At 46.2% G+C, this 24,432-nt stretch overlaps 1 protein-coding gene across 2 annotated transcripts in view; it reads left to right on the plus strand.

Annotated features, from left to right (window-relative positions):
* The window catches only part of PHF1 (PHD finger protein 1), a 959,509-nt gene that overhangs the window by 796,679 nt on the left and 138,398 nt on the right, over positions 1-24,432 (plus strand). For both annotated transcript variants that reach the window (XM_085623702.1, XM_085623708.1), the window contains exon 13: positions 7,146-7,240. In XM_085623702.1, the coding sequence (XP_085479828.1) occupies positions 7,146-7,240 (95 nt within the window). The remainder of the gene's footprint in view (positions 1-7,145; positions 7,241-24,432) is intronic.

A 24,432-nucleotide genomic window follows, 5' to 3' on the forward strand; every position in this document is an offset into this window, starting at 1 on the left:
CTCGATGTACATTGGATGATAATGCTACGTTTTGCAGAATTTGGTCAAGAGGGGGCAAAGAGGAAACAGGGGGTCTAAAACAGATTTGGACCCCAATTAATTTTATATAGACTTTTTGTGTTGAATGTAGTGCCAAAATGCCAGTTCGGTTTTGAATAACATTTCACAGGAATGTACAGTATACGATGAAGAGGATCCCTTTTCCACTTGGCAGCTATATTTGTTTAGTTGTTGTTAAGTTATAAGGCAAAACAACTTAGTGGTATCTGTCATCGCAGTAGTACCAAAGTACTATCTCTGTACACATCAATGATATTACAAGATATTATTGCCTACTGGCACACAGTTCACTGTGGAAAGGTAGCCATGTTGGATTAGCAAGAAAGGTTTGGCTGCGTGCTGTATATTAATATCAAAAATAGAGAGCACGAGGTAGTACTCTATGTAGGCTTCAGAAAGACCACATAGGGTTGTAGTGGTATGCCATTTAGTGTGTGTATACTTTTTCTAACAAAATTGTATGGCCTACCTCTTAAGTACTGTTAGCTTCTAGACGGTACCACGGTACCAGTAACATTGATGAAAAATGATTTCACTAAATTATATTCTACATAATCTTGGGTTGCTCTTACATGAGCCTTAATTTGTTTGGAAAATAAAATAAATGTAGATATGTAGGACAAGCCAATATTTCAGGTTTGAAAGGTAAACTCCACTCTCTGCCATTCTACTGTACGCTATTCCATTGTGCACCTTGGCACTCCACTCTATGCTCCTGCACTGTGTACTACTCCACTCTACACCATTACAGTGTACGCCATTCCACTGTACAACACTCCACTGTACTCTGCGCAAAAACACTGCTCTCCCCTGAACGACAGTCTACGCCCCGCCACTCTACCACATTATACTCCACTGTACAACTGTCAATGTTAGTCTACAGCACTCTAGTTTATTGTATGGCACTGTACAACACTACATCACTGTATGACACTCTACGCAACTCCCTATATGCCACTCCAACCCACTTTACTGCACTTGATTCTTTGACACACTCCTCCATTCTACTTCACTGTACGACACTATATGCAACTCCCTCTGTCTCCTAACCCCACTGTACTGCACTCAATTTTGATACACCACTCCACTCTACTGCACTTCCCTACTGTACATTACTCCACTCTACGCAACTCTACATCACTTAACTCCACTCTATGCCATTCCACTCTACCACACTCTACTTTATTACACTGTAATTCACTATGTGACACTCCAATTTACTCCATTCTGACATTTTCCAAGACTGTACGACACAGCACTCCTTTCCACTGTACAACACACCACTCCGACACCTTACTCCACTGTATATAACGCCAGCCCACTCTACTCCATGCCACCCTACACTACAACATAACACTCCATGACAATTAACTCCACCCTACGCAACTCCGATCAACTCCAGTTCACTCTACTCCACTGTACGTTTCCCCACTCTACGCCACTGTTCGACACTCCACTCTACACTGCTTCACTCTACTGCATTCTGCTCCACTCTATACAACTCCGCTGTACAAAACTGTAATACTCTGTAAGCCATTGTATGAGACTTGCCAACACGTTACGACACAGCACACCACTGAACACCACTCTACTGAATACTAGAAGACACCACTCCACTGTATGACACTTTAGTCCACTACACGCTACGCAGCTCAACTCTATTCCATGACACTACACTGTACGACCCTGCCCTCCACTGTACTGTATGACACTCCATATAACCGCTCTACACTCAATGACACTTGGCACTACAATTTGAAGCACAATTTTATTAAAAATAAAAAAATTGTAATTCAGTGAAAAAACAAAGGTTCATACTAAGTTATAGTTAGGAAACTTTCATTTATTCTTTCTTTACAAACCAAACAAAGTACCAAAAATGTAAAAGTTAGGTATACCTTAAATTTATAATTTATGCACAACCTTCACATTATTATAACAGGCACTCCTCCATACACACTGTTTTCAGCAGGCTAACCACACAATAACTATAACTACCATGCACTGCTTATACTTTCATATTACATTATTTATACCATCTGAAATCGTAGCATTTATAACAAAACGTATGACATCTTAATTCTCCTCATTTCTGTGAATACGGTGCATAGTAGAGTGGCAAGCTATAGGTATTCTTGGGTATCAAAGGCATCGATGTCCCAGGTTGGAGGATCTTTGTCAAAATTTGTCTTAGTGTCAATTGAAGGCAGCTGCAAATCTAGCACCTTAGGTTAAGTTAGAGATCAACACACTGTCACCAACAATTGTTTTACGTTCCCTATCTGAGGCCGCAAAAAAGGGAAAAGACAGAAATTGATGTCAGCTCACAGGAGTGACATGCTACAATACACAAAAAAGTAATGGATGGAATGCTTGAATTAATCTCAGCCACTGGTAATTACACGGGCTGCATCCCGATCCATTGTTATTTTACACACCATGTCACCTCAGTTTGTACCCAGCTATATGCAAAACAGTCTTGGCCCTGAGTCACATGTATGGCACCTATATGTGCTCGGCGGCTTCTGGGGTGGTATGTAGGCAGTGTGGAGCTTCCTTTTGTTACCTATCGGCCTGTGGAAGCATTGCTGTAAAAAACTTAGGATTTAGTCTGGCACTTGGGGGATTTACGGGAAACCGAGAGTTCCTTTAAAGGAGAATCTGTCTTCTGCCTGCCTGAAATGTGTGATTTTTCATAAGCTAAAGCTTCCAATAGCCAGACAAGCCTCTTCTCTTTTAGGTTCGATAGCAGCCTGCAGTTCTCTGGTTCACAACACCTACATCCACATGAGACCTCTCCAACTATGTCTCAAAGACCAATGATCAAAGTCTCAGGCAAGTGAGTGCAACCGGAAAGCAAGAAAAACCATCTTAAGGACCAGGGGCTGCTGGAAGGTTCGATCACTCCTAGCTCCAGCATCTTAGTGACTTCACTGTGAATGCTGGCCTTCACCTTGTCTCCAGTGGCTAGCTAGTTGTTCTCAGGGTGTTGTAATCCAGACAATCATTACGAGGATGCCCCTTTCTACCAAATGATCCGCCCATGTGAATCATCTCCAAATTCAAGGCACATGGTTTCAGAAAGAAATGTCCTACCACATTCACAACACAGAGCAGGACATCTCATTCTCAAGTTGTTTTTCCTGGATCAACAGACAAACTTACTCCCAAAAACAATGTACTACTTGAACAAATGGTTCTTCTTCTGGAATCCTGCCAATTTCAATTCGATGTTGCGATTTTCCACCTTACGCTTATAGTACAGCTTATGGAAAGTGTCCCTCACAAACCTCTTTTTTGAGAATCCTGCCATAAGGAAAGTCTTTCCCCATATCAGGAGACCCTCCCTTCCCTGGGAATTGAATGTTGTCCTCTGTAAACTAGGGAGGTCTCCATTCAACTAATTAACATATCTTTATTAGTAAAAACAACCATTAATAAATAAATGATGAATTAAAATGCACAAATTGTGATATCAGTGTACCATAAATCATTGTGGTCTTTCCAATTCCATTTATTTACAACTCTAAAAACAGAAAGAGAAAACACTACTGGAAAACAAGAGAAAAACTGGCATTTGATCTACTAAATGACCATAGCTCAACAACTTGTAGAAATGCTGGGAAATGTAGCTAGATATGCTCAGATCTGAAGACTTGGGGAATAACTGGCATTCCCCCTTAAGAATTAAGCAACCTTTCCTTTCCCATCACTCCTTGGCCTGGCAGTGTCTAGAGAGCAACAGTTCTTTTTTCTGGTTCGTTATGGGAGGATCTCAGAACGCTTTTCGGGTTTCTGTGCCTGGATTCTCTTCAGGAAGTTGTGTTTTTTTTTCTGAAACTGTCGGGTTTCACAAAACGTCACTGGCATTAAGTGTTTCCTGTGAGCAAAATTGTTTCTACACTTCTTTTGTGACCCAAAAATTACTTATCTTTTTTTCCAAGTGCCTAGATTTTGGGAGAAAGAAGGCACCAAATGACTCACATGTTTACTGTGTGTGATCTTTCTCCTGTACTCCATCTTCGTGGACAGTTCGGACGACAAAATCAAGAGGCAGAAGAACAGGGTGGCCCACGAGCGCGATACAGTGCTCTGAAGGGGCTCCTTCTACTATATCTGAATCTGCTGTCCCTAGGTAATCTCCAAGGTGGGGATTCAGGGAACAAAGTAGGTACAAGAACCACCACCAGTCCAAACACTGGCATCGAGCTGGTTCAATGTCGAGCTTATAGATGTCAGAATCTGACAAAGTATCATAATGCTCGCCATCGAAGACAAGCTCATGGTCAACCCCGCAGACTAGCACAATATCACCTTGAAGGGCTCCATCAAGAACAGTATCAATGTCAAGACATTCTTCTTCAAGACATTCAACATTGAGGCACTTTTCTCAAGAAGGCAATAATTGGCTTCAAGGCCCTGTTGAGGGATTTATTGTTTACTGTTTTCTAAAAGAAGAGCATCAAGGACAATTTACTCTTCCTCTGAATCACCTGATGAGAACCAGATTCCATCGAATTCCTCCTGAAGATCATGTCCAAATTACGGTGAAGCCTCTATCGCTACCAAAGCCTTTACTCAATCTTAGGTTGCAAAGGAAAGGTTCCTTTGTCGATCAGTAATCTCAAACGTTAAATTACCCCAAGACGTTTAAAAAATGTACACCTCTTAGACAGGATTGCTATTTATGAGATCCAACGCCAAACCAGACTCCATTGTATTCTAGTCTGTGAGCAAATATAATGCGTTTGCCACAGAAACAACTGTGGATAGGGAGATCAACAGACAACACACGTTAGGCAGAAAAATGTACTGTGCAGCTCTCATTCGTTTACAATCTACCTGCTAGGATGCTATAACAGAGCCTTGTGAGTGTCAATGAAAATGTATGCAGAAGACCTTCCACAGGACAAAAGGAAGGACTTCCCAGAAACCCTTTATGAGGGTCTTCTGGTGTCAAACTAGGTGATTAGTTGCGCCTCTAGCACATTTCACCTCAACAGAACATTACTGCCCTGTCAAACTCCCTAGGTCTTCCTGACTATTTCTTGTCTCATTAAAGAATGATGCACAATAAAAAATAAATCCTTATCTTTCCATTCACAGGATCGTTCCTCTTCAATCATCACACTGAGAAAGAAATACAGAGAATGAAAGCAAAGTCATAGACTTTAAACACTGGTTGTTCTGGAGGAAGAGGAAAGTTTTTCAGATCCCATTGCAGACATAGGAGACATCACCCATACCATGAAACCCCTCTGACATTCTCGAGGCCAACAGCCCCAATAAATGGAACCATACCACTAAACAAGGTCATCAAAGGGCTGTGATTTGCAGCTTCAACTCAGTTCAGGCAGGGAATTCCAGCGTAAGTGACAATGATTTCCCTACTTCATACCCCTGCACGCCATTCCAGTCATTAGAAATATTACATATCATCTCGAAGAATGGTGAAGCATAACCAAAGACAATTGGGTGCTGAATATTGAGCAACTTGTTAATGCTCTTCTTTTCAAAGCACCATCTCTTTCCATACCAATGAATAAATCACTGTCTTTTAAATTATATCTACTCAAGATAAAATGAAGCACATATTCTACTAGGAAAGTGGGCCATAGAAAGAGTCTGTGTCCTAAAAAGGAAAATACATATATGCGTCTACTCAAAGTATTTCCTCATTCCTTAAGAAATGTCTTTGAAACAGTTTACAGACTTACTCAGGATCTGAGAGAGGCGAACAAGTTCATAAAAAAGTTTCAAATGATGGCTGTCCGTCAAATCATTCCAGAAGTAAAGGTAGAAGACTAAATGGGTTCATTTGACTTTCAGGTTGCCTACTTTCATATCGTCGCGCAAAAACACAGAACATTTCTGAGGAAATTCCCATAAGGAAATGTCAGTACTGAATGATGTGGTGTTAGAAGGAATATTGGAAGGATAGGGGGGTTCCTCAAAGAGATCTGTTTGCCACAGGAGGATAAAAAATGCAAGGCTTACGCCTCCAGATACCTGGATCCACATTCTGTAGGAAAAGCCATTTTGATGAGCCTGTCAAAATATATACTATAGGAGTTTCCCCTAATTGCACTGATCCCATCTATGATTCTCAAACCCAATCAATCAGTCACCAGGATAATCCTTATTGCCCTGGACCGGCCAAGACAATGGTGGTAAACAGATCTACTGCACCTCTCCGAAGCGGTTCAAAGTAGGCTACCATGAAACCCCAACCTCCTGTTCAAATTCCGGGACAAGTATTTCAACCAAGTCTAAAATCCTTGAATTAAATGTACGGGTCTTGAAGTCATCCAATATGAGTATTTGAAGTTGTCAAAAGACATCATAGACATTTTTAAAGAACAAACACAAGGGAGCTGGCCATTGTTAAATGGAAAAGGTTCTTGTTATGGTTTCAGCAGAAAAATATAGACCCTGTCTCCTGTTTCAGGTAAGTATCAATTTGTGTTATGTCAAACAAAACTGTTGTTCTCCTACAACTGCCACTGCAAGGCATGATGGGATAGGAAAGTTTGCTTGTTTCTTAAATTCCTCAAGTCTGTAGATCTGCTGCCAATCTGGCTACATTTCCCTGCATTTATTCATGCATCCAATAGAATTCTGCAAAGATGTTTTTCTTCCTTTCTAGGATGTTTTTCTCCTTGTTTTAGTGTTGTAAATAAACAATCTGTATGAGGCAAATTCTAATGTTTGACTTCAACAAACACACCTACGATGCAGATCTATGGTTACTAGTAACTTTTTCCGATTTGTAATTATTTATATTTTTTTAGGACCTGCAGTAAAAACATTTTTAGGTTAATTATTTTGCAAATCTCGGGGGCTCCTATTTAGACAGGTTTTATGGAGAGTAATCTGGTGAATATTCAAAGGAGTTATTGGGAAGATTTAATTGGGAATTATACAAAGGATTTTGTGGGTTAGTTGTTGAGAGAAAGTTTAAGTGGGATCATTGAGAATATGAGAGGGTTTGCTACTGAAATGCCTTTATATAGTATTTCTCTTTTAATTTCTAAGACATTTGTAATTACTTTAATAAACAAAATCTCTACTTGTGTCTCCTACAGCATGTAGTACCAAATCCAGTCAGTCCTAGCCAGAGCTATACGGGCTACAGTGGCAGCTACAATTTCCGACGCACAGGATCTCGCTGCCTCCAAAGGTGAGATCATTTGTCCTTCTTCAGCAATGTTTCTTATCTGTGTGTGAAATGAAATGGGGTAGAAGAACTTAGAATTGGCAAAATGCCTTCTGTTTTAAAATCGTAGTGGGAGAAGCCCTAAATGTATAATAAATTATTCACTGAAGGTTATTTTGTTTTGCTCAATACAGTGCTTGAGATGTTTTTTGAAAATAAAAAATATCTTTTGCATTTTCGTACATCATTAGGTTTGGATCTTTGCCATTACAATTGTCTTATCTGTTCTGACCAATACGCCTGGTCAAAGTTCCTTATAAATATTCTACTTTGCTTTTGTTTGAAAAAATCTTTGTGGACTGTCACAAAAAATATAAGCTCACAAATGTATGTGCTCTACAGAACGCTAGATATGTACAGCTTCTTTTAAATGGATGTTATATAAAATGCAAAACCTAATCACTTAAATTCACACAGTTAACTTTAGCTATGCAATCATATACCACTAGTGCAGTACTCATGACCTCAGAGATTATTTATTCCCTGGAGACATCACATGTTACTTCACTAGTGACAACATGCCATCATATTTGCTGCAAACAATTATACTTTCTCAGATCTGTGTGGACGGAAATAGCATATCTTTTTCTGTTTCTAATCAGACATCTGGATGTTGGCAGCGCTAGGGCAGCCTTAAATCTGCATTTAATGTTTGTGATGGTGTGAAGTACTTAATAGTATAACTGTAGGCGCCTTTTTGTGTAAACTTGGCGAGACCTAGTTGTTTACAGATGTGCACAGCCGTGCAAACTGTCACCCATTTAGGGTTAGAGTAATACGTTGCCAAACCTGTCACTGCATTATTGAATGGAAATTGTATGCAGAACGAATATACCTCCTTTATGACTCGGAGTTGCTCCTAATATTCCTGGTTCAGTCAGAAGCCAAGGTTGAGGAATCAAATGGATATTATGGTTATGCTGTGCATACACACGTGTCATGGGCTGGGGCCTGGGCAGGTCTATCATCCTCTCTGCTACACTCCATTTACAATATGCTTTATTGTGACTGCCGACGGGTTGCAATCTGCGTTTAGCACCCAGGGTCTTTCAGTTTTCTAAATAATTATTCTGTTCCCCGACCTGACTCTCTCTCCCCAACAGAAACCCAGAGCGCTGCAGTTTCAGCAGTCTTCGCTGACTGTCCTGACTGAGTTCACAGCTGTGATGGACCCACTGCAGTTTTCCATCTGCAAAAGGCCCGACATATGTGACAAGAAACAGGCATAGTAAAAGTGCAACATACTATAAGTCATTACACTGTGAGGAGTCTGCAGACCGTTGCATACTGGTTGGAGCTCACCATGGAGCTTAGCTGTTTATCCTGCGAGGAGCCTCTCCTCTGAGGGATGCATATGTTAGAGGAAAAGAGAGTACAAGCCTCTCAATGGTTTCAAAAAGTTAAAACAATTAATATACTTTCAACACCTCTGGTTGTGGATGTTTGCTAGAAACCTACTGCAAAGGGTTTAAAAGGGGGCTGCCATGATGATGAGAACCTTCTGTGAAACTCGTTCCAGTTATAATTCTAATTTCTCACACAGAGCATCAGAAAGTCTTAACACATTTACTCCTGGAAAATGACAATCTATGGATACTCCTAACTTCTGATTCATCACCTTAAGAATATACCAAGATGCCAGATTGAATCCAGAGAATTTACTCAGTAATGCTTCTGTGCCCCAGGAGGTGGTGCCTTGTGACTCCGTTACTTCCCGGAAGTGATGGAGGAGAGCCACATATAAGCTCCACCCTTGCGTACTGACAGTTCCCTTCTCTCCACACCCTTTAATTTGGATCCAGAGCTCAGGTCCCAACTTTATATGTTTTCCGACGACTTTTAGAGCAGTACAGAAAGCTTACCAGGTATGATTTCTCCCCTTAAAATGACAGATTTCAAGCTGTGCCTCGACTGCAGTAAGTGGATATTGATCACAAGCCATCACAACATGTGTTTTTAGGTGCTTGGGCTTTGGTCACGACTCAAAGTTATGTGGTAAATAAGCTAACATGCACCGAAGGCAAGTGGCAAGCAAAACCTTTTGTCCCCAAGCATAAGATATTATGGTTGACAAGTCCTGGGTCTATTTGCCATTCCATTGAGGAGTGGGCCCACCCCGAAGTCCCGCAGGGCAGGTCCCTCACTGGCAACACCTAGTTATCCAGTATTAGGGGTGTCTTTGGAGCCTCCGGTACATAGAAAAGTAATGTCCTATAGACATACATAGAGAAAAATAGGCCTAAGGGTCTCCCCTTAGTAGCCTATCCTTGTCCTTATGTAAAAAGGACCAAACTCTTAGAGCCAGCCAATCAGCTGTCACCTCCCTCTAGAACCTTCCTGACAGGAGCCTCAGTCCCTCAGATTTTCTACCGCACGTTGTGCTAGGGAGTCTCCAGCCTGAGTTCTCCTCAGGATTTCTTTAAAATCAGATTGTTCACTTTTTAAAGTGACTTATTTCTTCAAGGACTTGAACAGAGATTGCTTCAGGCCACTTATTACTGCAGTGAGTGATTTATTTCTTCTAAAACTTCTGGCATGTCTGAATCCCAGAAGAAACCCCTTTTCAGGGCCTGCTCTTCATGTGGGAAGAAGAGGCTACATGTGGACGACAAGCATGACCTCTGCCTATATTGCCTTTATCCAGACCACGTGCCTAAGGACTGTAAAATATGTAGGTCTTTCCCTCACAAGACCTTGAGGGACAGAGAAGGTTGTCTGCTTATCTGGCTGGACAGGCTTAAGGACAGGGAGAGTGTGGTATCCTCAGAGGGAAGCTTTTCAAGAACCTCTGAAGTCTCTCCCGAAGAGGCCGAGAGTGACGTCTCCTGGCCCCTCAGACACTCCTCCTATGAAGGCACACAAGAAGTCTTCAGAGGCAAGATCTTCAAAATCTTCAGTGTCTGACAAGGATTCTCAGACTTTTAAGAAGCCTACCCAGTCGGCCAGCAAAATTGCGACAACCTCCTCAGCGCAAAAAAGAGTTGGGGCGCCAAGTTATGTCTCCACAGCGACGACAACTGTGTCAATGATGACAGCGTCGTCAGTCTTCTCGTCGACGACGACCACCCCTTCATCGTCGTCAGCAGGTACACCTATTTCATCTGTTATACTGCTAAAGCCGTCGTCAACGTCCAAGACCTCGTCGACGACGAAGATTGTCCCGTCGACGACGACATCGTCGATGAGGAGCCCCCCGTCGACGGGAGAGTCGATGACGCAGACGTCGACGACGAAGATGTCGACGACGAAGATGTCGACGACGAAGGCGTCGACGACGAGGGCGTCGACGACGTAGGCGTCGACGACAAATGAATCGTCCACGAGCGCATCGTCGACGAAGACATCGTCGTCGAAGAAAACATCGTCGGCGGAGAAATCGTCGTCGTCGTCCATGGCTATTACTGAGCCATGGAAGAAATCCAAACTAGTAGGAACGTCGTCTATGACCCTACCACCGTCGACAACAACACGGACGACGGCAGGGGATGCTGTACAACGTTCTGGATCTGACAAACTGACCAGGAAACAGATTACACCAGAAACAACGTCTCCAAGTAAGGTGCAAACTCATTTGCCTATGGAGATTCTTCAGAGTGAGGAGTCTGAAGAAGAACTTCTGGATCAGGCTACTTCCCCTTCTGAGCTGCACGTCAAATGTCAGAGCACGGACGAAGAACAGGAGGAGATGAGCTGCCAGGAACTCCCTGTCCGGGAGCAGGTTCGCACGGAGGTCACCCCGATGGTATGCCTTCCCCTGTCAATTGTTAATGACCTCAAATACCTTATCCGGGACTACAAGCAACGTTTCCTGGAATCACCGGCACTTGACACAGGGGGCCCGATGCCTACTTCAAATCCACCAAAGACAGCCCCAAAACAAACACGACCAACTACTCAGGTCCGCCAGGAGAAAGTGCCACCTCAGCTGATAGAGTCATCGGATGAGGAGGCGGAAGAGATGGAAGAGGGGGAAGTCCAGGAAGACCAGACGGATCAGGATGAGGAGGAGGAGTATGTGGCATCCTCCCCAGCTTCCCCGCAACCGCGCAAAGCAGATTCACCGCCAGTGGATATTGGCGGTTTCCATAAGATAGTAGAAAGAGCAGCGACGCGGTTTCATATGGTGATGGAATCGACTGAGACTGAGTGCTTCTTACATGACTTCAAGGAGCAGACAAAGAAGACGACGAAGTCAATCCCAATTATTGACTTTCTCTGGGACCAGGGAAAGAAATTTATGCTGACGCCGGCCTCCGTACCTGCGGTTGTTCCACGCCTGGATAAAAAGTACAAGGCTCCATCCACGGCGCCAGCTTGCCTTAATGGGCACCCGAAACCGGATTCGGTCGTAACCCAGGCGGCCCAGAAGAATTCTCGCAACCCTTCCTCTCCTCTGTCAGCCCCACCAGACAAGGAAGGCAGAAAGTTGGACACGATTGGTAAAAGGTTTTCTACCACATCGGCAATGACCATCAAGGTGGCAAACTCCATAGCCCTGTTAGGGCGTTATAACCGCCAACTTTGGGAGGATATAGCCCCATATATTGCGGAGCTGCCAAGCGCAGTTCAGGAGGAGGTCAAGGCACTACTTACTGAGGGCCAAACCTCGGCGGCCGAGATCATTGATTGTGCCATAGACGTGGCCATGACAGGCTTTCGTCAACTGGCTGGGGCTGCAGTCCTGCGCCGTCAGGGATGGCTGAAGGCAACATCGTTCAGGCAGGAAGTGCAGACGAAGGTGCTGGACATGCCCTTCGACGGCCAACACCTTTTCGGGGATAAAATTGACGAGGCGCTCCAAGCAATCAAGAAAGACACTGATACGGCTAGAGCGCTTGGTACTTTGCAGGCAAGGAATCAGTCCTTTCGAGGCAACAAGTCCAGAGGCCAGTCCTCCTACAGGGGATCCTATCAGAATAGGTCCTCGTATTCCTTCCAGAATAAATCCCAGTACCAGCAGAAACAACAACAAGGTCGTCAAACTTCTTATGGGAGATCAAACTTCAGGGGTAAAAACCAGAAGAGGAGCACCGGCGGACGCCAGTGACCAGTTACTCCAGCCAGTCCAGCGACTATCCCCCTCATCAAAGATTGGAGGAAAATTGACCCATTTCCTAGAAAATTGGCATCTCATCACCACAGATCGATGGGTACTTCAATTAATAAGATTCGGCCATTCCCTGGAATTCACCACCATCCCACCTGCAACCCCTCCACGCAGGTTCCTACACAAACATCTGCGACTGCTACTCCGAGAAATATCTGCGATGTTGAAGAAAGGAGCGATCGAGCGAGTTCCATCGTCTCAGAGGGAGAAAGGATTCTATTCCCGCTTCTTTCTTATACGCAAGAAGGAGAAGAAGTGGAGGCCCATTCTAGACCTCAGGGCACTCAACTCTTTCCTGAAGAGTCAGTCGTTCAGGATGGTGACGATCCAAGAAATACTAGGCATTCTAGAACAAGGAGATTTCATGACATCTTTGGATCTTCAGGATGCCTACTATCACATCCCGATACTCAGGGGGCACAGGAAGTTTCTACGTTTCGAGGTGGCAGGACACCACTACCAATTCAAGGTCCTACCGTTTGGCCTCAAATCCGCTCCGCGGATTTTCACCAAGTGCCTTTCACCTGTGGCAGCTTTCCTGCGTCAAATGGGTCACCAAGTCTTCCCCTACCTCGACGACTGGCTGGTAAAGGCACCTTCAGCTGCAGGCGCAACCAAATCCTCCAACGCCTGCATCAATCTTTTTCAACATCTAGGATTGACTCTCAATCACCAGAAATCCTATATGTCCCCAACAAGAAGCATAACCTTCCTCGGGGCGACCTTGAACACGGAATGCGCAAGGGCATTTCCTTCAGAGGAAAGGAAGAACAAGATAATATCTCTGGCCACGGCTGTGGCATCAAGGAAGTCCCTAAGAGTTCGAACCTACAAATCACTCCTAGGAATGATGTCTTCTTGTATACTCCTCATCCCTCACTGCAGACTTCGGATGCGTCCATTGCAAGAAGCCCTCACGAACCAATGGACTCAGAGTACAGGTTCGTTCGAAGACATTGTGAGGATAACACCGCAAATATCCAAGAGCCTGGAATGGTGGAGAGATCACAGGAATTTGTCTATAGGACTGCCATTCCTGCTTCCAGCAGCGCCGCTGGTGATCACCACCGATGCATCGCTGGCAGGCTGGGGAGCCGTCCTACAGGACCTCCGAGTAAGCAGCAAATGGACAGATCAGGAGCAGCATCTCCATATCAATCTTCTGGAATTGAGGGCTGTGTATCTGGCGCTACAAGCCTTTTTTTTTTTTTTTTTTTTTTTTGAAAACCTTTATTGACAGTTCAATAGAGAACAAGTATGGGCCTACAACCCCCCGGGGCCGGCCGCTAAGCAATCAGAGCAAAAAAAAAGGGCAAGTGTAAACACAGGCAGCACATCGGGGAGCAGAGTCGTGATGCTATTACTGTGAACAGCGTAGGTAGGGCACCAGGAGAAAAAGGTTTTCGTTTTATAATGAAACGAGGCAGAAGGATCAGGTGCCAGACAATTTTCAAACAGCAATTACAGGTATGCAGAGTAATAGACGTAAACGATTTACAGCAATCTATTAGGTCAATAGCGCAAACACAAGAACATCAGGATGAGGAAGAGTATCATAAGCAGTTGCGCCTGCAGTCCCCCGCCAGAACTCCCGGAGAGCACCCCGGAAATTGTGGTACACATGGAGCGGCAACGAGTCATAGCAAAGGAGGTGTATCACGCTGATCCCAGAAAAAGAAAAACAAAAAGAATCAGAGAAGAAAAAGGAGGCCATGGAAAAAGAGATAAAAGACGAAAGAATCCCCTCCCCCAACCCCCCACCCTGCACCTCTGCAGATGAGTACGGCCCCCCCCCCAGCAGTGTGCCTGTCGCCCTGGAACCAGACCCGAAATATAGGAGAAGAGGGAAAAAGAAGTAGGAAAAGAACCCCACCAGACGGGGGGGGTGGAGAAAGTATTAATAAACTGGAGGAGGGCCTTCAAAACATACCCCCGGCTTCTCCCTCCCGCACGGTAAGTTTCCCCCAAAGTGAACAATAAACAGCACAAAAGCGATCTTCTCAAAGAAAGATGGGGAGCACTATGCACCTATTATGCTGTTAGCTATGCCAGGAGAGCACGCAACCCCTGAGCCCGCCCGTCCACTAGATGACCACCCCTGAAGGATCAGCCTTATCCCTGACCACTCTTTGGAATTCTGCCCATGCCTACCCCTCGACCCAGCACCATATCCGACGTTACAAGGTAGAGGATTGTCCAAAAACGTCCGAGAAGCGACGCACACAGATGGGGTGGAAGTCTCTGAGCATCAACACAGTCCGCAGCGTGGAGAAACAGGCTTCCCAGTGCTGCCCCAGGATATGCACTGCACTCAAGGTCCAGGAAGGCAGAAGCAGCCAAAGCAGACAATAGTTGCTGGAGTTGTCCCTGGGTCGCAGGAGGGCACGTACGGGACGAGGCTACCACATCCCACTCAGGTCCAATGCCTCCGGGACAGATCAGGCCCTCAGCTGGACGAACACACTGTAGCATACTGGCCTGAGTGTCCAGCCGTGCACTAACCTCAGGGGTGGCCGCCAAAGTGTCCTCCTGTGCGCAGTGTGGGTAGTCCCTATGTACGTGCGGACAGGCGGGCCGCCATTGCCCCAACGCCGACGCCACACCGTCGAGCTTACTCCCCAAGACCCGGACACCATGAATCAAGGAGGAGTGAAGAGCACCAAGGGCCTCGAGGAGGTCGCCGTACCCCAGCACAGCTCTCTGCGATCGCGCCGCCACACTCCCAAAAGTCGCACTCTCACAAGCCCGCTGCGACCCAGCGGACAGGATGGTAGGCTTCATCGCAACAAGATGGCCGCCAAGTATGCCCGACCCTCACCGGGGCCGGGACCCTGGGACAAGCGTCTCGATGGCCACGTCGCTGGTGACCGGGTTCCGGGGGCAGGCGAAAAGTTATCCGTTGCGTGGTCACGGGCAACAGTCGTCCCCACTACGGACCCGCTCCCGTAAAAAGCCGGGGGCGGCCCGCAATGATCAGGGCAGGATACGGGCGGCAGCCGGGCAGCTCACCATCAAAGGCAGGGGCAGCCACCGGAGGATCTGAGAATTGCCCCCACGGGCATGCACTCGGACCGCTACACTTGACAGTAGAAACGACCACGACGAAATGTAGGCCGAGTTTGGCACCGCTCCGGTGGACCGCCTCCGCCCAGTCACAACAGGCCGCTGTTGTTGAACTGCCACCCGGCCACGGCGTCCACTTGAGGTCCCGGCTCCAGGGCAGCACAGGCCGCAAAGTTCAAATGCTCGTTTCTCCGGCCATACCGCAGCCAGAAACCTCGGAGTCACGCAGTCGGGTGCCACTCTCCTTCAGAAACACGACCGCGTAGCACAGGTTAAGGATCTCGTGCAGGATATCCGTGCGGGATGCGGAGGTTCACGGAGCCGGGAGTCTACGCTGCCGTCCCGGTCGCCATCTTGGCTCCTTCCTCGCTACAAGCCTTTTTACCACGCATCCAGAACTCCCAGGTGCTCGTCAGAACGGACAACACCACGACGATGCACTATCTCAACAAACAGGGAGGAACGCGTTCGCTCACTCTATCACGCGAATCGCAAAAGATCTGGAACTGGCTTGTTCTCCATGGGATCACTCTCAGGGCGGACTATGTCCCGGGCAAGGACAACACCATTGCAGACGCCCTAAGCAGACAGAAATCTCTCTCCCACGAATGGGAGCTCGACGAGAATACGCTGGCTCAGATATTCTCGGAATGGGGGGTCCCAGGAATCGACCTCTTTGCCACCAAGGAGAACGCCAAATGCCCACACTACGCAAGTTGGCATCCCCAACCAAGGTCACTCGGAAATGCCTTTTCCATAGGTTGGTTCAGCGTATTTGCGTACGCTTTTCCGCCGTTTCCGATGATTTCCAGGGTCCTCAGGAAGATGAAGGCGGAGCCCTGTACCCTGATCCTAATTGCCCCGTACTGGCCGAGGCAGCACTGGTTCTCGGGTCTTCATCGCCTCTCCATCAGGACACCGATTCGTCTGAAACAGCACCCGAACCTGCTGACAATGTCCAACGGGCAGGTGCAATACCCGAACCTGCAATCGCTCAGGTTATCGGCCTGGCTCCTGAGCACAGAGAGTTCTGTCATTTAAACATCCCGCAGGAATGCAGGGATGTGCTGGCAAAGGCGAGAGCGGACAGTACCAACAAAACCTACTCTCTCAAATGGAAACGATTCTGCGTATGGTGTTTAGAGAAAGGCCTGAGACCACTCCATATCACACCTGAACAGATATTGCCATATCTACTACACTTGGCACAGTCGGGATTGGCGCATGCATCCATAAAGGTGCATCTGGCGGCCATTTCACGTTTCACCAGGACTTACAAAGGCCCGTCTCTCTGGTCCAGTAGGCTTATCAAACAGTTCCTAAAGGGACTATATAGGTCCTTCCCAAGACCTAGACGGGTCCCGCCGACGTGGCACCTCAATTTGGTCCTTAACCAACTCATGAAGCACCCTTTTGAGCCCATTCATCGAGCTTCCATCAAGTACATTTCATGGAAAACGGCTCTGCTGCTCGCTCTAACATCTGCCAGGAGAGTCAGCGAGCTTCAAGCTCTCTCCATTCAGGAACCCTTCATGCAGTTCAAACAGGACAGGGTGGTGCTGAGGACAAATCCCAAATTCATACCGAAAGTGCCTTCAGACTTTCACCTCAATGAACCGGTGGTTCTACGTTCCTTCTTTGCAAACCCTACCACGGCAGCAGAAAGGACGCTCCACTCTCTGGACCTCAAAAGGTGTCTAAAGTTTTACATAGACAAAACTAAGAGCTTCAGGAAGTCATCTCAGCTATTTGTGGCCTACAGTAGGCCAAGGATGGGTATGCCTCTAACGAAACAGAGCATCTCACGGTGGATCTCCTCAGCGATAGCATTCTGCCATGACGGGGCCGGACGGCCTTTGAGAGACAGGGTGGAAGCGCATTCCACCAGAGCGATGTCCACATCAGCAGCACTGTTCGCTGGAGTGCCAATTTTGGACATATGTAGAGCGGCGACGTTGAAGTCACCGCACACCGTCTCCAGACACTACTGCCTGGATGCTGAACTTACGAAGGATGCAGCAGTGGGCCAGGCGGTGCTTCACCATCTATTCCAGTGAGGTGAGCCTTCCAACATCCCGCCATCCTGGTATGCACATCTCTTGCTGATATATTGTATTGATGTATGCCAATGTTTCAAACTCGCATAGTAATATGTGTATTATCTAAAATGGCTATAGGGCATGATTACATCAGAAATGTGCATAATGTATTGCTGACTACTCTGATTCAGGCATGTGAATCTATGAAAGACACCCCTAATACTGGATAAGAAACGCGTTACTTACCTGTAACAGCAGTTATCCAGTATTGGTGTCTTTCATAGATTCACATGCAACCCTCCCGCCTCCCCTGGAAGGACTCACGTCTCTCTCTGACTATATTACGCCTACCTAGCTTGGTGCGTACGAAAATCTGAGGGACTGAGGCTCCTGTCAGGAAGGTTCTAGAGGGAGGTGACAGCTGATTGGCTGGCTCTAAGAGTTTGGTCCTTTTTACATAAGGACAAGGATAGGCTACTAAGGGGAGGCCCTTAGGCCTATTTTTCTCTATGTATGTCTATAGGACATTACTTTTCTATGTACCGGAGGCTCCCGTCTCGACGACGGGGAATGATTCAGGCATGTGAATCTATGAAAGACACCAATACTGGATAACTGCTGTTACAGGTAAGTAACGCGTTTCTTTCTGTTAAACCATTAGCAACAGGTTAAATACCGTGAACCGACCCTTGCGCCGACACTTCCGAGTCGGCACACGAGGGTAGATCGTCCATGGAGCTGGTCCTGACCAAACTGTAAGTACGGCATAGCTGACCATGCATCAGAGAACGGAATACTATTCCTACTCTGAACTAAGTAAGGTCAACTGACCCCAACATTGATTTATTTCTTTCAGCACTCAGAGGGCGCGCTATTGTGCACGACTTGAGGAGTCACGAATTTTACCCGATTGGGGGCGAGTGATTAATTGTGGTTGGCTCTTAATAGTATATGTCATGTGGTGTTTTTATATGTACAGGGATCATAATTTTATCCAACACAGAGCATCCGATTGGTGCAAATAACAAAGCATGCTTTTGGTGTAAAAAATGAGCTTGTGATTCACAAATTTGCGATCTACCAACAATATTGCAAAAAAAATGCAGCTGTTTGATTATATTTTTACTGTTTTTGTGTGTTTTTGACCTACATGTCATCGCCAAATATAGGTTTGAAAATCAATACCAAAACTAAGGTATGTGTGATTGGGAGCAAATCCATGAACTTATATATTAAAACTCCAATCACAAAGTAGATTAGGTAAATATCGGTCTTGGCAAACAGCTACCAGATCATTTTTATTATTACACAAAAGTTAGAAACATGTTGACACATAGCTATCTAAGATAACTAAAGTCTAATAGATAACATCACATATTTTAATATAGGAAGAGAATTTGTTTATTATTGTTTTTCCTGAGAAGTACCTCTTATCCTATTTTTAAACTTCACACTTTTTACACTTTAACATTAATCTACTCCTAAGCCCCCACACCCGCACTTCACCAAATGGCGGACGAGAAGATCTCCGGAAAAGAGCCCCCATTGTGGGTGCCCGTCAGGCAGTGCAGCCCCGGCTCGACGAGGAGCAAAAGCCCTATGATCAAGCATGACACCTATCTAGGTCTTTGAGGGCATTTGTTCCTGCAGAGTCACGCTTCCAGCGTACCCTGCAGAACAGTCATTGACCTACATAAACACACATTTCACTAGGAACTGCATACCATTTATACATTATCTAGATTATTTGGGGCATGTATGCTGGACATTGATGCGCTCTAAGTCCCTCCCTTTTGTTAGACACAACTTTATTGACAAAACGGCCATTGAGGGTCTTATTATCATTGTTCACGAGACCACCATCGATAAAGCCGCTGGGATTGGCCAATTGTTGGCCGTTAATGAAGAGAAAGCTCCTCATGCACTTGGAGTCCTTCATATATGCCATTCACTTTTACAGTAGCAGACATGCAGCTGTTAACAGTGGTCCTGTCGATGAGCACACCGTCAGTGAGGGGCTTTCTACAGCAACATCCATCAGCTGCAATACCACACGTTGGTTTTCTGGTTTCATCAGCATCTGCAACCACTGTCTTCTGTATGACCGCTGCAATCCTCAATGGTTTCGTCTATGCTGCTTCATCCCTCAAAGAGAAGTTTTTAATATGGATGCTGAGGCCATGAAGGAGACAAAAATGACCAGATAGATAATGGGGGAGCTACAAAACCAGCAGACGTAAACATACAAAATGTAGATTCTGAAAATGATGACAACAAGGAAGAAAGGCTGCATTTTGTTAAGCGCACACGGCATGAAACACTTGCAAAAGCTCTTCATTGTGTTCAGGTGATTAGTTTGGACCACCTTTAGTGCCAGTGATACATGTACCGCTTAATATGTTTGTCACTTTGCAGAATATGGTTAAGGACATTTCTCCAGTATTTAGGGTGTCTTTCATAGATTCACATGTCTGAATCATTCCCCGTCGTCGGAGTGGGAGTCCCACAGTACACAGAAAAGCAATAAATCATGCATATAATAACCAAACACCTTGGTAACCTGAAACCAGGAAGTAAAGTAGCCTAAGCTACAAGGAAAAAACTTCCACACCTATGACTATCACAGTCATTATGTCCAGTCCAAACTGCAGCCAATCAGGCGACAGCACCCACCAAAATGTTCTCCTCAGAGGCTCAGGCTCTCAGATTTTCTACCGCACGTCGTGTGAAGGGAGTCTCCCTGAGCTCTGCTCAGTACTTCACAGTTTTTTGCTAGTTTTTGGATTACTTCAAGATGTCAACTTCTAAAAGGTCTCTCTTTAGGCCTTGTGAGTCCTGTGGAAAGCTCCGGCTCTTCTCTGAAGATCCTCACAAGAAGTGTATTTACTGCCTCTATCCGGATCATGAGGTGAGGGATTGTGAGAGCTGCAGGACCTTCCCTCAGAAAACCCTCAGGGATAGAGAAGGGCGCCTACTTCTGTGGCTACAGAAGATTAAGGACAAGGACAACCCTTTATCTGAGGTAGAAAGTGCAGCCTCTGGGTCCTCTATATCCTCCAGAAAAAGGATGGCTGAAGAAGAATTATCTTCTCCTGGGTGTTGAGGAAAATTCAGCCTGCTAAGGGCTCTGGCCAGTCTTCTTCTTCTTCAAAGAAGAAGACTTCTCCACCTTCAAAATCCAAGCCTGCTACGCCCCCGAGGAAATCAGGAAAGTCTCTGGCAACTAAAAGATTTCCTGGCAAAGATTTACCTCAGGTAAAAATGCCGGCGTCGACGGTTATCATCGTCAACGCTACATCAACGTCGACGGTTACATTCTCGAATCCGAGACCTAAAATGACTATGACGTCGGCTTCGTCTCCGTCGACGCTGGTCTCCATGAGTGTCAGACCCATCTCGTCGACGAAGGAAGTGTCACCACTCGTCTCCGCTCCGTCGACGGTAAGGACAAAAAAGATTTCATCGACTGCTGCATCGACGCCCACCTCATCGACGAAGACTTCCTCGTTGGCGGCCACCTCGTCGACGAAGACTACCGTGCCGTCGACGGCCGTTCCGTCGACGAAGACTGACTCGTCGACGGTAAAGATTTCCCCGTCGACGAAGATGGCCTCCTCGTCGTCGTCCTCCTCGTCGACGAAGATAGCCTCGTCGACGGCTAACATCTCGTCGACGAAAATGGCCTCGTCGTCGAAGACTGCTTCCGTGTCAGGCCAGGTATTATTGCTACCACCGTCATCGTCGACGATTCCGTCGACGGCACACTCGTCGACGCCTCTCTTATCTACCTGCACAGATATGCAGGTTTGGACTGCAACTTCGGCGTCTGCCTTATCTAACCAGCCATCGACGGCGACTTCTCTTCTTTAACGCCGTGGATCCTCTTTGGAAACCTTATCACCATTAAAACTGCCGGAACAGCTTTTAGATTCGGAGGAGGAGGATGAGGACGACGAATCTGGGGAGGATGACAGATTTCGGACTGCAAGGAGTCCATCAGAACTGTTTATCAAGTACCAGGATGACGACCAGGAGGAAGATCCAGGTACTGAACCGCAACCTCCACCTCCTGTTTCAGTTCCTTCTGCACAAATGCCGTTAGACCTGCTGAACAACTTACAATATATGTTACAGTACTATTATTGGCGCTTCCCTCCTTCGGAATCGGCAGAGTCTCTTCCATCTACGCCTATGCCAACGGTTCCCATACCCTCTTTCCAATCTCCAAGACCACCTTCTCCATTGCCATCTCGTCATTCACATGACGCAAATACTACTGACGAGGACAGGGAAGAGGGTGAGGTGGATGACCATTCAGTGCTGTCGGAGTGGGACGACTATCAAATACAAACACCGTCACCAACCTCTCCGGCCCCCATGGACTCTCCTCCGGTGGATATCGGAAGTTTTCATCTCCTGATGGAGAGAGCAACTAAGAGATTTCTTATTCCAATGGAAGCAAAAAAGGATGACTGCTTTCTCTACGATTTTAAAGACCAACCAAGGAAACAGATTAGGACAATTCCGATTCTAGATTTTATTTGGAAAGAGGGCTTAAAGATCATGGCTACACCAAATTCTCTCCCAGCAGTCTTACCACGGTTAGACAAAAAATATAAGGCACCAAGCGACTCACCGGCGTGTCTCATCGGCCAGCCTAAAGCTGACTCCGTCATAGCCCAGGCGGCGCAGAGACGGGCCAGGAACCCCTCGTCTCCAATTTCACCTCCACCTGAGAGAGATGGCAGACGATTTGGATGCAATCGGGAAAGACGTCTCCACGATAGCGGCGTCCACGGTTCGGGCTGCAAACTCCCTAGCCATATTAGGGAGATACGATCGACAGATGTGGTCCGACATCTCCCCTTACATTAATTTGCTGCCGGAGCCTTCAAAGTCCGAGGCCTTAAAAATCTTGTAAGAAGGGGAATATACCTCGGCGGAAATTATCGATGCAGCTGTGGATGTGGCATTAACTGGATTCCTGCAATTGGCGGGTGCAGAAGTACTGAGGAGGCAAGGTTGGCTGAAGTCAACATCTTTCCGTCAAGAGGTCCAATCGAAAATCATCGATATGCCGTTTGATGGAGAGTCTCTGTTCGGACAGCATGTTGTTGAAGCCCTTCAGACTATTAAACAAGCATTTACAATGCAATGGTCTCGGCATTGTTAAAGTTAGAGCTATTGGCATTGCTCATGACATTCTTTTTGTTTTTGTTTTTAAAACATTTAAAGAAACGGCATTGTTATTTACAATGTCAATAGCTTAATCACTCTCAAATGCGAGACCTATTGCATTTGCACCCACACACAGAGCCACCCACACAGAGCCACTCACATAGAGCAATCCACACACAAATAGAGCCACCCACAGAGCCACCTACACACACACAGTTACCCACACACAGACAGACCCACCACGCATAGAGCCACCTACAAAAAAAGCCACCCACACACACAGAGCCGCACACAGAGCCACCCACACACACACAGACCCTCCCCCACACACACAGAGCCACCCACACACAGAGCCACCCACACACACACATAGCCACCCCCCACACACACAGAGCCACCCCCACACACACAGAGCTACCCCCACACACAGCCACCCCCACACAGAGCCACCCCCACACACACATAGAGCCACACAGTAACCTCAAAATTTAACACATATCTACTTTTTGCAGGATCAACTGACAAACCCCTCAACAGGCTCTATGAAGATTAAGATTTCATGAGTAATTTTTTTTTTTACAACAGGAAGTGAAGTATAATGTGAAGGGAGCCAGATCCTAAATCTGAGAGCAAAATATATCCTGTTTTTTATTAGAATAACTGGCAGACGCTGCTCTTAGCATGGTTTGGTAAATAGAGTTAACCATATTTGAATTTAAAATTAGAAATACTAATTGCGGCTGCTCCGGCTTTATTACTGCAGTTGCAGAGTGAAGTTCAAAGCACCAACACAATATGTTTTCGTATTGCTACAGGAGCCCTGGTAGACATTGTGACACCAGCAATGCGGATAAATCGAAAAAGATTGCTTTACATAAAGAAACGACACCAACATAGCTCCCTATGAAGGACACGGGTATAGATAAATGTACCTGGCCTATAAACACACGAGTGTCGGTGGGAGCACACGCGTGTGCACGCGATCACACACACGCACACACACAGATGAAGCTCGATGTGTAAATGGATGGCGGCAACAGGAGATGGAGACAGGAAAGTCATCACCCATTCAATCTTTGGCTCCTCACCGAATAAATCATTTTTGCTACACAATGAAATATTCATTCTCCGTGTCCAGCTCTTCACCATCTACTGCAGATTTACACAGAGTAACAGGGATGCGCTATAAAAAGCAGAAATTCACTCGCAAAACATACACATATGTACCCCAATGTACTTATTTTGGGAACACGTGTGCTGCACGGGAGGGGGGGGGGGCGTGGCTGCTTCCATGCACTGCGCCTCTGGGTGTCAGCACTGGTGCTGGCTGACAATTCGTCCTGACAACTTCACCAGATTCTTCTATGCTAACATTAATTATACATAACTTCTCTGTATAAATCCGTATTTTTCCACATAACATATGGAACATGGCTGGGAGGAGGAATCCCTAGGGTTTCAGCCCGCTCTCTTGTGCAGAAGCGAACAGCCCATCACTTCAGAGGCCATCCTGCAGCGTTCTCTCATCTCGCACAATTCCCAGACTGCTCTTCGCCCCCGCACAGCTCACTGCCATTCATATTTCCGCTTCCCAGTCCGAGAATCTTATTAAAGAGCTGCAGTCCTAAACTTTTCAATGAAATCCTTAAAATGTGCATCACAAATGCTGCCGCGTGGCGCGCTGTGTGCAGGAGTAAGTACCGCCCTGCACAGGAGCTCTCTGGAGCAATGACAAAGGAATCACCAATCCCACAAGAACATACGGACAT

This window comes from Triturus cristatus, chromosome 1_1 (genome assembly GCF_964204655.1).
Source record: "Triturus cristatus chromosome 1_1, aTriCri1.1, whole genome shotgun sequence".
NCBI classification, from domain to species: Eukaryota; Metazoa; Chordata; class Amphibia; order Caudata; family Salamandridae; genus Triturus; species Triturus cristatus.